This window comes from Brachycentrus maculatus, unplaced genomic scaffold, assembly GCF_059751285.1.
Source record: "Brachycentrus maculatus isolate JH-2025_06_01 unplaced genomic scaffold, ASM5975128v1 h1tg000692l, whole genome shotgun sequence".
Taxonomy (NCBI): Eukaryota; Metazoa; Arthropoda; class Insecta; order Trichoptera; family Brachycentridae; genus Brachycentrus; species Brachycentrus maculatus.
This window is the reverse complement of record NW_028281424.1, coordinates 251,116-265,659: the sequence shown is the minus strand read 5'-3', so window position 1 is coordinate 265,659 and position 14,544 is coordinate 251,116. Positions and strand designations below refer to the sequence as shown.

Below are 14,544 nucleotides of genomic sequence, written 5' to 3'. Positions count from 1 at the left end.
AATAAAGCTGAATTCACTAAGTATTAAATATTTTTAAATGTTATAAATATGTTTAAATGTAAAATACCTTAATTTAAAATAAAGCGATTAGAACCTTCTTCTTAAATATGAATTAAAAAATTACATGTCTTTTATTACTCCATCACAAACACTCGACCATAAATGAACCGTTATGGGTCTCTAAGGTTCGGATAATCTGATACCTGGTATATAATGGCAATTTCTAAGTACAATTCATGAGTAAGATCTTTCATTTTAACCTTGAAGTAACGAGTAGTCATAACATATGTTAAACAATACAAAAAAAACTAATTAAATATCAAGAATAATTCATTATGTGTCAATTTTACTTTTTTTGAGGACTCGTAAATTTTTTTGTCCTGGGGTGTATATATATATATATATATATATATATATATATATATATATATATATATATATATATATATAAACTGTTACGTAGTTTTATCTCTCTATAAATATTACTTAATGTTTTCTATTTAATGTAGGCATGTATGTGGGGAATTTTTTTGTTTATTATAAGCTCCTATTTACATTATGTAATTGATACATACTGGCATTATAAACATTTTAAAATTACTTTTGATTGAAATGACCCGTAGTGAATATTTAACAATGTGATTTATTTTTTATACTTTTTTTTTTTCTGATAAATGAGCTCTGTAATATATATTTTTCTTAAATATAAAAAAATCTACATATTATTATATTAAATTTTATTTTCAGATATTATTTTTCGGGTTCAATTAGAACAAATTGTTAATTCCAAGTCAATAATTCTATTAATGTATTTTTTACGTAAATTTTTATGGCTCAAAATTCCAAATGATTATTTTAATTAGGTCTGTATTTATATTTCTAAAGATTTGTTGACATTCCTCATTGAACAAAACTACAGTATTTTAGGATCTTAAATTAAACCATCAATTTATTTTTAAATCTCACTGGGAGTTAAATAACACTAAATAAATCCACTATTTAAATCCGGATATTTTAACACGAAAATGTTTGATTTTGATGACTCTTAAATAAATAAATAAAAATTGACTGAGTTATAAATCTACTTTTTTTTACAATTATCACTGTAATAACTTTACTTGTTGTACAATATATTGTACTCACAAAAACTTTTTGTGGATAAAGATTATTCGAATTTTGTGTGTTAAGCTTAAATTTGTGAAGAGTATTTTACACTACGCAGACATGACCTAATAAGTGTTTCCTTTTTATTACTGAGCGCAGTCTCAAAGGTATATGTTTCAATTTATTACTTTAAGTGGATTTATCATTATATTGCATCGTAAAATTTATCCACATTTTAAATAGTGGATTAAAATTTAATGCCATTGGATGTTTATCATATTTCTGCCATAATACTTGCACAGATATTTCACGCTAGTTTTTTTGGGTGTGTATTTAAATTAACTTGAATTACGTAAAATCCTGGGTGTTTTACCTTCTTCTAACCTTTATCCCCAATAGTGTACAGGGCACTGCGTCATATTGTTATCTTAATGGTTGATTACATAAAGGCAAGGTGATCAGTCAGATCAGCTTCAGGAACCAGTTCATGGTGATGTAGAATAAATATTAGGGTGAAAAATCTTCCATGTTTATTTTGATCCCCTTGAGAATAGAACCTGGGACCTCCAGCACAGTAGCCAAACGCGCTAACCGCTACACTAAATCCTTAGTTTTTACTAGGAGTGTATATTTTACCCAAGCTAGTACAATTACGGGTAAGCTTCGAGTGTCCTAGCCATTGCTGTTACTTTCCTCTCATATAGCACCTACTTTTCCTCCTCCATTCCTTTCCATATAGCGGTAATCTCCTTCGCCCTGAACTCTTTCCCATTCGTCATCTGTATTCGGTACCCTGCCTTTATACAATCCCGATCAAGTTAGTATCTGATGGATTTAATACGGTGCCCGGTGAAGCACTTGGTTTCGAATAGGGGTTAGAAGAATGTGTTTTTTTCAACTGTGCCATTTTTATCTGTGAATAAGTAATCATATCTTCTAGAGTGTATTTTATGCATTTTCCACTCTAGGATTATTCTAATTTCTTTTTATATTTAAACTCTAAAAACTCCAAATTTTACAATAATTTTTTTTTCATTGTATGTATTCCTTGTCCCGATGACATTATTTTGTTAAGTGTATCGCTTAACTTATTATGTTGTGCTGTGTTTTATTCTAGTCGAGGTGTAATTTTTACAGTAATGTATAACATAATTTTTGTTGAAGAAATATAATAATAACGTGCGTTCTCCATTAATGTTAATATGGAATTCCATTAGTCTGATGTTTTGACTCTTCCAAAATAAATAATTGCACTTTCCGCCATTCGTGCACACCTAAATAAAGTTGTTACAGCTTTTCTAAATATTCATATAAACTGTTATATTATAAATGTTAGTGAAAGTTAAAATGTAATCTTAGTCTTTTATAAAAAAAAAAAACTATTATCTACTTTCATACCTTATTTAAATTGAACTATGGTTTCTGTTGTGAATAGTATTCTTTATTTAAAACTAAAATCCATACTATAAAACTTCTATTTATATTGAAATTTCGCAAATTAATATTTTGGCTCAAGCAATTTTTTTTACATATCTCCTATGCATAATGTAATGACTTATGTAAATCTTTTATAAAAATATATGAATGAAATACAAACTTTAAAACTAAATCAAAGCAATAATAATAAAATTAAAATAACTGAAAGTTATATTAGTTGTTTATTTATACTTTTTGCCATTATATTATATACAAAATTAAAATTCCCTAGCGAAGAAGTCTCCCGAGATATTTGCAGAAAAATAGTTTTGTAAAAAGATGTTGTTTTGTACATGTTTAAATTTTAACCAATTTTTAGTTATTTAGAAATGGTTTGTTGACCGCATTTATTACTTTGGAATCAAAGTTATCATGTCTACATTATTTTGGCATTGATAACCTGTTTTCTGATTTGGTGGATATTTTATGTTTCCTTTTAGCATCTCAACAAATACCACAATACAACATGCACCCTTATTCATTACCATTAAGTGTTACATTTTTCTTAATTTCTATTGTTTTGCATTTCATCAAATTGAATGTTCTCTGCCATCAAGGACTTTTGGGATGCAGCACTTATAAGAGCATTCCAAGTGTCTCCGGAACTTTTTTCCAGGTCTGAAATAAATTCCGCAATTTTAATAGCAATTGTAACAAGACGTCCTGTTAATAAAGGCGTATTTTTTTTATTGCCTGTTTTGTGATACACGGAATTGCCATCGGGTGCTCAAATAAGACGCGATCTGTCGTGCAACAGTCACTTTACATGCAGACTGGGGCGTTATAATAAAAGTAATAGAGCATTATAATCATAGAATCAACTTTCTTTTGATTTCAGAGATTGAAGAAATTTTGATTTCAGTCTAACTAAATAAAATCTAAATAAAATTTACACTTGCTTTTTATAAGGGGATCGGTGGCTGCTGTCAAAGAACTATAATTATATATATATATATATATATATATATATATATATATATATATATATATATATATATATATATATATATATATATATATATATATATATATATATATAGTGTTTTTAAATCAAAATCAAATCAATTTTTATAGAGCCAAATGAACTCTTGCCTGTTTTTAATATTTTGGTTTACTTATATGATATAATATAAGATTGAGTGTTCTAAAAGCAATAAGAAATGTTATCCTTAAAGAAAGGAGTCGCTCTTGTAACAAAGATATTTTACACAATCAGAATTGTTCCAATTATTAGTATGTACATAAATTATCTTTCATAATACACTGGTTCTCTCTTTTTACATAATCAATATATTCCAGACACGTAAAAAAGTAATGATGTATTGATTTCTTTAAATAGAAATCAATTCGGGATATCAAAAAACAAAATTCATTGTTTATTGTATCCTAAAAAATAGTAAATCAGACATTAGGACAAACCCATTTATGCACTTTCGGTACAACATTACATTCATTACTAGAAACAAGCAGAGCTCGTGTAACATTTTTTTTCTTCAGATTGTCAAGTTTACTGGATTTAAACAATTTTTTTTTATCATTGTGACTTTTTGACTCGAGACTTTTGGTAACAAGCCATGCTCCTTCTATATTGTGATTGTTTGTTATAAAACGATTTCCAAGTTTGCCAGTTGCTAGCTTGTAGGATTGAATATGCTGTTACTGAACCTCCTTCGTCATCGTTGCTTTTTTGGGGGTGGTGTTTTCCTCTAAAATAGTTCTGGGTAATTCTTTCTCATTGAGAACCACATCAGCAAAAAACTCAGCCACATGTTCAATTGTAAATTTACCATACATAAGTAAGTATAATACATGCAAAGGACAAAGTATGTACCGTGTTATTTTAAAACCGTGTAAAAAGAGATTCTAGTGTATTATTTTTAAGAAATAATTGTTTCTGATTTTGGTAGGTATTTGTTATATCTGTCCTTTTAAAGAGAATGTGATAAAATAAATATGCAATATATTTTATAAGATGCAATATTATGTGTTTATTTTTATTTATCAATCTGTATATTTTGTGTGAAAATATATGAGAATAAAATACATTTTGTTCAGTTATTGCTTTTTTTCAATCTTAATTTAAATATTCTGTCAGCAATGGGACCCTAAAAAACTGGGCCTACTTTTGATTTTGGATCTTGAAAGGAAATGAGAGGCAAGGACTTTTTTTATCACTAGCTTTGCAAAAGTTATTGTGCCTGTCCTCGCTTATACATACTAGGGACAGCACTGTTTACACACATTACGCTCTTTTAGCTCTCAAAGACGAACTCTTCGAAATAAGACGGCTTACAAAGACGAATTCAGGTCAACAAAGGTAGGTCCTCAACTAACACAGAACTTGAATAAATAAATTGAAGCTTTATAAATGTCATAATTGCTTTTATTGATATTGCTCAAAGATATTGTTATTGATAAAAACACATTGCAGTTAACTATTACCTCGGTTGGCATACAGCCAATGACACTTTTGATAATGCCCACTGAAAGATTTTGATGTCACATAGCTTGTCTAACACACAGTTCAGTGCCCAATATGTATTCAAACTTCTCGAAACCATAGTGATTTCCCAAGAGCGAGAGAGCCATAATAAAATTATTTAATTTGAAGCAATTACATATCAAATTAAATATGATGTCTTAAATTAATTACATATCAAATTAAATGTGATGTAATTTAAAAAAATGGCTCTTAAAAAAATAATCTAAAGAGAAATGTCAGAATTTGGCCATGCGGACAATATTTCACAACAGATTTCACACACGGTGATCGGGTTAATAATAATTTTCAGTCATCATCTAGTCTTTGACGCGTGTTTCTTTTTGCCGTGTTGTTAAATTTTCGCTTCTTGAATTCCACAACTTCACTAGATTCAGAATCATCTAGTGAAGTTAATTGTTTTTCCTTAAACTTTTTTTCTGGAGCAAAAGTAAAAACAGGTATAACTGGAGCTACGTAATCTCTCTGAGGCAGTTCTAAATCAGCAGGAGATCTGAAACAAGCGAAACAAAAAGTGCGTTAGAGTGTATTTCAGCTAAATCTAGTATGTTTTCTGGAAAAATATTTTCTAGAGATACTCACACAACTTGAACAGTTTTCCAAGCTCCGTACGGATCTCCTCTAGGTTGTGGTCCCAAAGAAACAAATGTATCTGGAATAATCCCCGCTGCGCCGGTATTATCAGATTTATGGGGTTTGAATTCTTTGTGTTTCTTATGTCTGAAAACAAACACAATGATTGCAATTTATTAAATATTTTTTTTATTCTCTTAAGTTCTCTAACAATACAATATGTATATAGTCGGACAATCACATAGTTTTAAAAACCTTTAAATTAATATTTATAGGTTCAGAACATCTATATTTACAATGCATATTATTTTAAAAAAAAATATTTTTAATTTTATTTGAGAATAAAAATATATTAAAAAAACATAAAAATTATAACATGATTTATGCATACACCTTTTAGCGAGCAGCAACCTAATAATTATTTTGACAGCTCTATTTCCAAGTGATATATCGCTCACTCCTTTCAAGAACGTCATAAATCAAAAAACTTGATTTTTCAGGAGAACTTTTTTAGTTTAAAAATAAAACACAATTTATTAAAAATAAATATCAAGCCACTTATTGAACTTTTTACTGTTTAACAGATCTTTTTAGGTAAAACCTGATGGTTTTTTCTCCATTTGAAAAATATTTAGTACATTTAAAAAAAATATTAAACAACGCCTTTTCTTCAAAATGCAAAAACAACATTTTCTACCCTATAGCGGGTAAATATTAAGTTAAAAATATGCCACTTTTTCTGGGATATAGTACATTTTCTTGGCATTCCGAAAACATATACAACTGAAAATTGACGATTTTTGATTTATGACGTTCTTGAAAGGAGTGAGCGATATGATTAAAAATTGAGAGTTAATAAACAATGAAAAATAATTGACTACAATAAAATACAAACTTTTTGCTATCTTTATCAGAAAAGTTGCCCTTTTTTTTCGCTGGAACATTTAAGTCTGATATTGACATAAATCCATCTTTGGGGGGCTCACTCGAAGTTTCTAAAAATAAAATAATACTCAACATATTAAATAACATTACACTATGCGTATCAGGTTGAGATACAAATATAGTTATTCCTTCGGGCCATAATTTAATAAAACAATACAAAATAAATCACCTATAAAGGTGTAAAAAAAATAATTTCGGAAATGTTATTTAAGAATATAACAATACCACAAATGTAAAGCTTAGAGTTGAAATAATTAAAGCTCCTGTAAAAAAAACAAAAACTTTTTACAAACCGTGTGTTTCTGTATTCCAATAGTAAATAGTTCCATTTTCTTTTTTTCCTTGTTGCCACTTAGATTTATGTTTACTTGTAGTCGATGCTCCTGAGGATGTTTGTTCGGGAACCGAACTTGATTTGAGAATCAATGTTGAATTGGTTTCTGCTAATTTCTCATTTATTATCTGGAATAAGAATTCTCGTTATTGCGGATAAATCATTATTAATTAAATAAGAGTTATTGTACAATTATTTTCATGGATTTTGTTTTTGTTTAATACCTGCGAAGTCAAGTCTGCATTATTCTCTATGTCTTTCAAATAAGCAGCCATTGCATTTTTCTCCATTTTACTCATTTCTTCTTCAACTTTGACTTGTGACTTGTGTAGAATTGTGCTTTTTTTATTAATTTCTGAAATCTTCTTGGCAACATTTTCTTTGTGTCTTTTTCCACCTTCGTGTAATGATACCGACTGGAATAAAAGAGAAAGAAGGGATAAATTGATAAAACATTATTCTTCTTCTCCGTCTTGTTCTGCATTGCTGAGGGTGACCCGTGTAAAACATTATTAATAATGTAAAAAGAGCAATAAAACTAATGTAGAATACAAGAATCTTAAAAAAAAACATAATTAAGTTAACCTTCCAGCGGGCGTTGTCATAAAATTTATGAAAATGCAACTTATCGCTTCCTCCACCCTTACCACTTAATTGCAAGCATCGAGCTACGAGCTATTCGAGGGTCAGTGTCTTTCTAAACTACAGATGTACCTAGTGTGCTAAAAAGCTTTTGTTTTTCATTGAAATTAGGAAATTTCCTTTAAGTGTAAATTTAAAAATTCGCTTCTTATTATTTATTCTATATGGAAATAAATTAATTTTCCAATTTATTTTTAATTTAAATCATTTTCTTTATAGCTAAATGTATTTTTTTTATTTATTTTAGAAGTGTTTTAACAGGAAAACATGTCAGACTAACTGAAGAGAGGAGAAAACAATAGAAGAATTTTTAATTGGAAAAAATTTATTTATATGATGGTGAAAGACATATGTATATACATTTTTTTCAAGTACATTTATCATTTTTTATTACAAAACAGCAAATTCATAATATTTATATGAAGAAAACCCAATTAACATACAGAAAACTTATCGACATAAAATTTATGACAGCCGTCCGCTCAAGGGACATTTCACAATGCGCCCGCTGGAAGGTTAAAAGTTATTGGTTTTGCAGAACATTAAAGATAAAAAAATTTGATATTAATAATTTTATTAGTAAGGTTTTTTATTGAAACTTACAATTTTGTTTTCAGCAATCCAACACTTACAGAAGTCGCAATACTTTCTCTCGTTAGATTTCCAATAGTCCGCCCTGTAAAACGGTACAAAGATTAATGTTAATATTAATATTGAAACAAATCTTTCTATCTTCATTAATTCAACCATATAAAAATATACTCACATTATCAACTAACTAATAAGAAAAAAGATTCATCACCCGTCACTTCACAATATACAAAAGAAATTGAGATTTTGTTTGCGGTAATATAAATTTTAAAGGAACGGTTATAAAAAGCCATGTCCAATGTAAACAACAATATTATAATTTGAGTATAACTTTCAAGGCAACATAAATACCACATACAATTGAATATACAGGACATTAAGAATGACAAAAGTCATATTCAATTGACTTCATAATGGGAAAAACGATATATACTTACATAATAACAAATACGTATTAACAATTTAAAAAGGTAACAACAGAGATTATATAATACCTACATTATTAATATTTATTACAGTAATTGATAAATAAATATTGTAACATTTTAAAGTATAAAAAAAATAATACTTTGGACTTTTGCAATAATAAAAAAGATTGCAAGCGGAAGAGAAATAGATTATAATAATGTGCTATTATGCATAAATAAAATTGTTTTGATAAGTTTACTATTTTCAACTGTATTTAAATCAATTTTCACTAAAAATATAATAAACACCGATATATATTTTTTAAATTGTAAAATTTTCTCAGTCGAGTATACATATATGTATATATATATATATATATATATATATATATATATATATATATATATATATATATATATATATATATATATATATATATATTTATATATATATATATTTATATATATATATATATATATATATATATATATATATATATATATATATATATATATATATATATATATATATATATATATATATATATATATATATATATATATATATATATATATATATATATATATATATATATATATATATATATATATACATACAAACACACGTACATACATGAGCTTTGAGAAAACAATTATCTACTATTATACATCCATTTAAAGAGAAAAACATGTTACATACATATTAGGTACATTTTCCATTTATCAAAGAAAAATACAGATCAGATTCTGCTTTACAATAAGTTGATAGTGTGCAAGTTAGTGAAAGTGCCATAGATAAAACACCAAAGATGAAATGTTGACTTAAGTATAGTATTTCCAAATCTCTCTTTCATAAAATAGGGATTTAGCAACTTTATACCATTAGCTGATAATTTTATCATATCTCTATAAGATTTATTATTTACTAGTTATGAATTCTGAACTTATTACTTCAAATATTAATAATACACATATATTTTTTTATTTCAAAAGCAACATCCATTTTTTAATAGTGTGCTTTTATTATGTTTCAGACATAACAGGTGATGAAAACTCAAAAAAGTAATAAAAAAGAATGGATGTAAGAAAATTATAATGTTTATAGTGAGACTTTAGTCATTTGCATTGAGAATTGGCAACAACAAAAAAAAAATCTTCATACAATCACCTATGTATTATACAATAGAATAATTTAGTATAATTTATTAGTAACACACAGTTCATCCAATAATTATGTTTTTGGTAGTCACATTAGACACTTTGGCCATATATCAAGTCAAAACAGCCTAACCTACAAAACCATTAAGTATTTAACCCGAAGGTTGGATAAGATAAGATAAACCAATATATATCTATTGGATCGGAGTGTTAAGTCACAAGACACAGAAAAAGGATTGAGGATGAACTAAAATTCATTGAAAATTCACATTGAGTTATTGTTTACTACGCTACATAATATATCAAGTAACAACCCTTCTAAGTAAAATCTGATTAGATAATAATAATAAATTTGGATAGTCTATATTGCGCCATTTCCGTAAATTCATTTTTAAGTTCATTTTTATTTCGCGTACAAATATTATCTAATTTAAATAGATATGCGTTTACACAATGAATTACGGTTGATCCCATAAACTGTATATTCAGTTGGGCCAAGGGAACTATTACATATTACTAATACAAGGGTATTAATGAACACAAGAAATTTGGCACACATGGACTTTTGTTAAATACAGTATAAGCTTGTTAATTCGGAATTATAGGGACCAAAATATTTGAAATTAGCAAAATAATTTTATATTTAAACAATGTTACCAAAGTAATTAGTATTTTGCTATCAACAAAAGCAGTGACTGAATCTGGATATTTGAATTTTTAATGTTTTATTTTTAAGTTTTATTTTGCTAAATTAAAACTATTTTCCTCAATTTACTCTATTGAATGTTATATTTTATATGGATTTGTGGCAAATATTTAAGAGATGATGTTTAATGTACTTATGCAAAATACTCAAGCATTTTACATAAAATACATAGCTATCGCATTTGCAAAAGTAGTAAAAGTTCAACAAAAATAAGGAATTGATAAAAACTTCAGTATCATTAATTTATTAACATGTCTACTTTGATATAATTTTATACCGTGGCAATTTTTATAAGTACCTAATATTTTCCTAACTAATCAAATCTTCTTTTTAATATATACATATCGGCAGTACTAGACAGTTACCGTGTTTTTCACATAGTCCTTTTTGACCGTCGGTTGCATTCCAGCTATTGAATTTTTATAGGCAATAAAATACATATGAATATTTACTAAAAAAATCAATATTGAAGAGTTCTTTGGGTCCACATTATACTATTTTTATTCAAATGGCATTGAAAAAATTAAAAGGAAGAAGGTAATTTTTTTTATGGAGGATGATATATTAGGTATCTTTTTTTCTTCATACATTTCACTTATTTTATATGAAAAACACACAAACTTTCCGAAACATGTTGATGACAAAATTTTATCATAATGCATAATGATATTCACATAGGGGTATGACATGTAAAGGTGGCAATACATACAAATATGTATGCATATAATATATGTAGTTAATGACAGGTCTAGAGTAAAAATAATTTTAGTATTTGATGAACTAAAAATGATATATATGTTATGTAAAAGTTATCTTAAGTGATATATGTTATGTACCATATTTCTAAATGGTTCCTTTCAGAAATTTTACTAAAGATTAAATAATATTTTATTTAACAATTTAAGTAAATGATACAATGAACATATCATACCCTATTGTATTTGTGCTATTAGGAATTACTATAAATATTTAAGTATTTAAATGTTACTTCGGAGAATTGACAAATACCTACATAATACTGTTGTATACACTTCAAACTAAACACACGTTTAGCCAATAATAAAATTACTATCATAGACTACGTTGGCAACAATGGGAGAGTTAGTTATAGCGAAATCATATTTATATGATGTTTTTTAGAGAGCATTTAATTTTTGAAATAAATGAAATCAATAAATTATAGCTAATTAAGTGTAAGCAAAGTAAGTAAATTGGTCAATAAATACTAACAGGTCATCGTATTATTACAAGTGAGAATGGCTTTGTTAGTAAAATATCTAGTTGTTGTGTAAATGTTATGGCTACCACAAACAGCAACAGAATGATCGCTAACGGAAGGAATGTCTTCAATTACAAGAGGAGAATATTTCTTATCATACAGTTTGACTGGAATCTACTCGAATAGTGAATTAGAATAATAGTGAACTACGTGACAATTGGAATTTGTAGTAGACATAAGTACCTAACTAATAGTGGTTAACAAATTATTAATAAGCGAGTAAATGAAATTGGCACTCGTACGATCTAGTAATATCACACATGATAGGTACATTTGAGTTCATATTGAAATTAAAATCTCAATATATATATAAATATTTAGATGGCTTCAAATTAACATTGAGGGATTTGTAATCTAGCTATGTTTCGTTTATCTAAATAAATGTGACATCTCCTAATATATGCAATCCTTATGAGATTATATATAAAATGATGCTATAAAAATATGTTTTACGATTTGATCCTTCAGTTGAGCTGAAAAGTTATAACAGTATGTAACAACTGGTAATAGTCGAGGTGCTCCATTCTCCGTATTCTATCCTCAAACCTTAGTAACAATTTAAAAATTGCCTATCCTATTTCAGTCTTTATATGGCACTAATAACGCGGGAGATCGTGGATACCTATCCTTTTCATTCTTTCTAATTGAGTAAAAATCTATTGATATTTAATTCTAGTGGTCCAATTAGATGATTAATGTTAAATTTGATCATATTCAGCCTATTACTTCTAAGGATTTAATATTTATAAAGAAAAATAGTTTTCTAGCCAAATGTGGATAATAAGGATAAATATTTTGAAAGGGATTATTCTACTTACCCGTAAACAATATATAACAATTATATTTCTAAATGTGTTTTAGATAGAAAAACGGTGTTAAAATTTGGATATCTCGACGCTATTTTACATTTGGAAATAAACTCTTCGAGTCATTTAATTTGGCTAATTGTATATAAATACATAAATAATTGAAGAAACACTAAATACTGCCAGAATTTCAACAATTCAAAGGCATTTGTGGTGAACAATTGACTTTGGTCAGTTTCAGCAATATGGGATAGTGCAGACTGGGATCGTAGTTCGCGTCCGAGTCCAGCAGCTTGAGGTGGCGCTCCCAAATAGCCGTATTGTACTTCTCACTCTTAACGCAAGAGAAACCGTACTTCTGGGACGCGCTGATGAACAAGTCCAGAGTGCGTCCTCGCTGCGGAGCCATCACGTACGCCACTCCCGAGTCGGCCAACAGAAACCGGATGGCCTTAATGAGATCTTCCCTCACTTCGTCGAAGAACAAACAGTCGGCGACCAGCACCACGTCGTACTGCGGCGGGTTTATATCGGGACAATTCATCTTGAAATGCTGCCATTGCAACATGACGCATTGAACTCTGTCACTCAGCATGTTGTGGTCGATGATGAACTGAACGTTCTCGATGGACTTGGCGTTGCCGTCGGTCACGCGGACGCAGGAAGAATGGCAGTACTTGGCCACCACGAGGCCGGCCATGCACGACATGCCGCCACCCAACTCCAGAACCTTCTTGTTCTCGAACAAGTGCAAGTTAGCTGCGATGTACACGGACAGTGTTTCTTCCGAAGGCCACACGCAGATGTTTCCCGTGTTGTTGAAGCCGATGAGGTCCTTAGCGGAGAAGTTCCCATTCAAATGTCTGATATACAATGAGAACTTGTTGTCCGCGGTGCTGTACTGGATCAAGTTGCCGCATTTGGACGACGGGCCGAAAACTCCGAACGAAGTGAATCTTCTCACGGAAACATCGGTAATGTCTTCTTTGGTAGTCTCGAACAGAGCTTTGGCTAAAATCTTCCACCGCTTCCGAGCGGTAACTTTGGTATTCACCTCCGCATATTTATTTACTATTTCATAATCATTATTATTGTTCGAAGGCAAAGATTGATCATCTGTCGTAATTGGTAAGTCTTGATTAGGCATCAATTACTGCGACTACACTTTGTGCGGAAATAATACGACTTTGTATATATTTTTAACCATTACCCGGTAATGGCAAATATGAACCCTTATAAAAATATGTTTCTAATTGATAATAATAGTTACAGGTTTGTATAATTCTAAAAGACTAGATAATAAATACAAGGTCAATAAAATATTATCACATTTTTCGGGAGAAAGTAATCTTGCACCCCTCCTAATTAAATCTACGTATTTGGTTATGTGTCGTTACAAGCTTAATGATTCCTGAAAAAATTAAAAACAAGAATCAAGATTTACATTCTAAATCGAGGATTTCGACAATATAAATACGACAACATAATTCAACACGATAGAAGAGGCATTGAGCTATTATTAGTATGTCGATAATAGACACTTATTTCTTTGCCAATTCTCGAGATGATAAGACTTAAGACACGGAATAAAAATATCGTAACGTAACTAAAAATGTACTCACATTTTTACAAGATGTATTTACGAGATTTAAATCAAAACAGTAGAAGCGCAGCAACAAAATATGAAACTAACATCGGAAGAAACCAAGACAGGGCAATCCTGTTTGAAACGTTCGAAAAAGCCCATTACAAACGTCAAAGTCAAAAGGCAAATGGGTAAAGAATGTGAAATATTGTCAGCCATTCAGAGTTCTATGACAATAAACTAAGTAAGTACCATGGTAGCTACGTCTTACTCGTAACTGCAATGAATTTCCTACAAGAGAAAAAAAGAATATAAGGAATAAAATTATTAATACATAACAAATGCTAATTAATAATTAGTTAAAATACAACTTTTTTTTCTGAGGTAAAATAAAGTTTTCTGAAGGGTCGAATCGAAATATTATCACCTTCTTTATTT

At 28.7% G+C, this 14,544-nt stretch overlaps 2 protein-coding genes across 2 annotated transcripts; both read right to left on the bottom strand.

Moving 5' to 3' along the window:
- Positions 1–4,941: 4,941 nt before the first annotated feature.
- Positions 4,942–14,266, bottom strand: LOC148300580 (WW domain-binding protein 4). Its single transcript, XM_088274578.1, has 7 exons — positions 14,144–14,266; positions 8,178–8,250; positions 7,157–7,348; positions 6,892–7,060; positions 6,549–6,648; positions 5,663–5,800; positions 4,942–5,573 (listed from the first exon to the last, which is right to left on the bottom strand). Coding segments are annotated over exons 1-7 (879 nt in total). The 5' UTR covers positions 14,146–14,266; the 3' UTR covers positions 4,942–5,368.
- Positions 11,569–14,266, bottom strand: LOC148300579 (calmodulin-lysine N-methyltransferase). The gene is made up of 2 exons (XM_088274577.1): positions 14,144–14,266; positions 11,569–13,932 (listed from the first exon to the last, which is right to left on the bottom strand). The coding sequence occupies exon 2, from the start codon at positions 13,666–13,668 to the stop codon at positions 12,712–12,714; it is 957 nt and encodes a 318-aa protein (XP_088130703.1). The 5' UTR covers positions 13,669–13,932; positions 14,144–14,266; the 3' UTR covers positions 11,569–12,711.
- Positions 14,267–14,544: the final 278 nt, after the last annotated feature.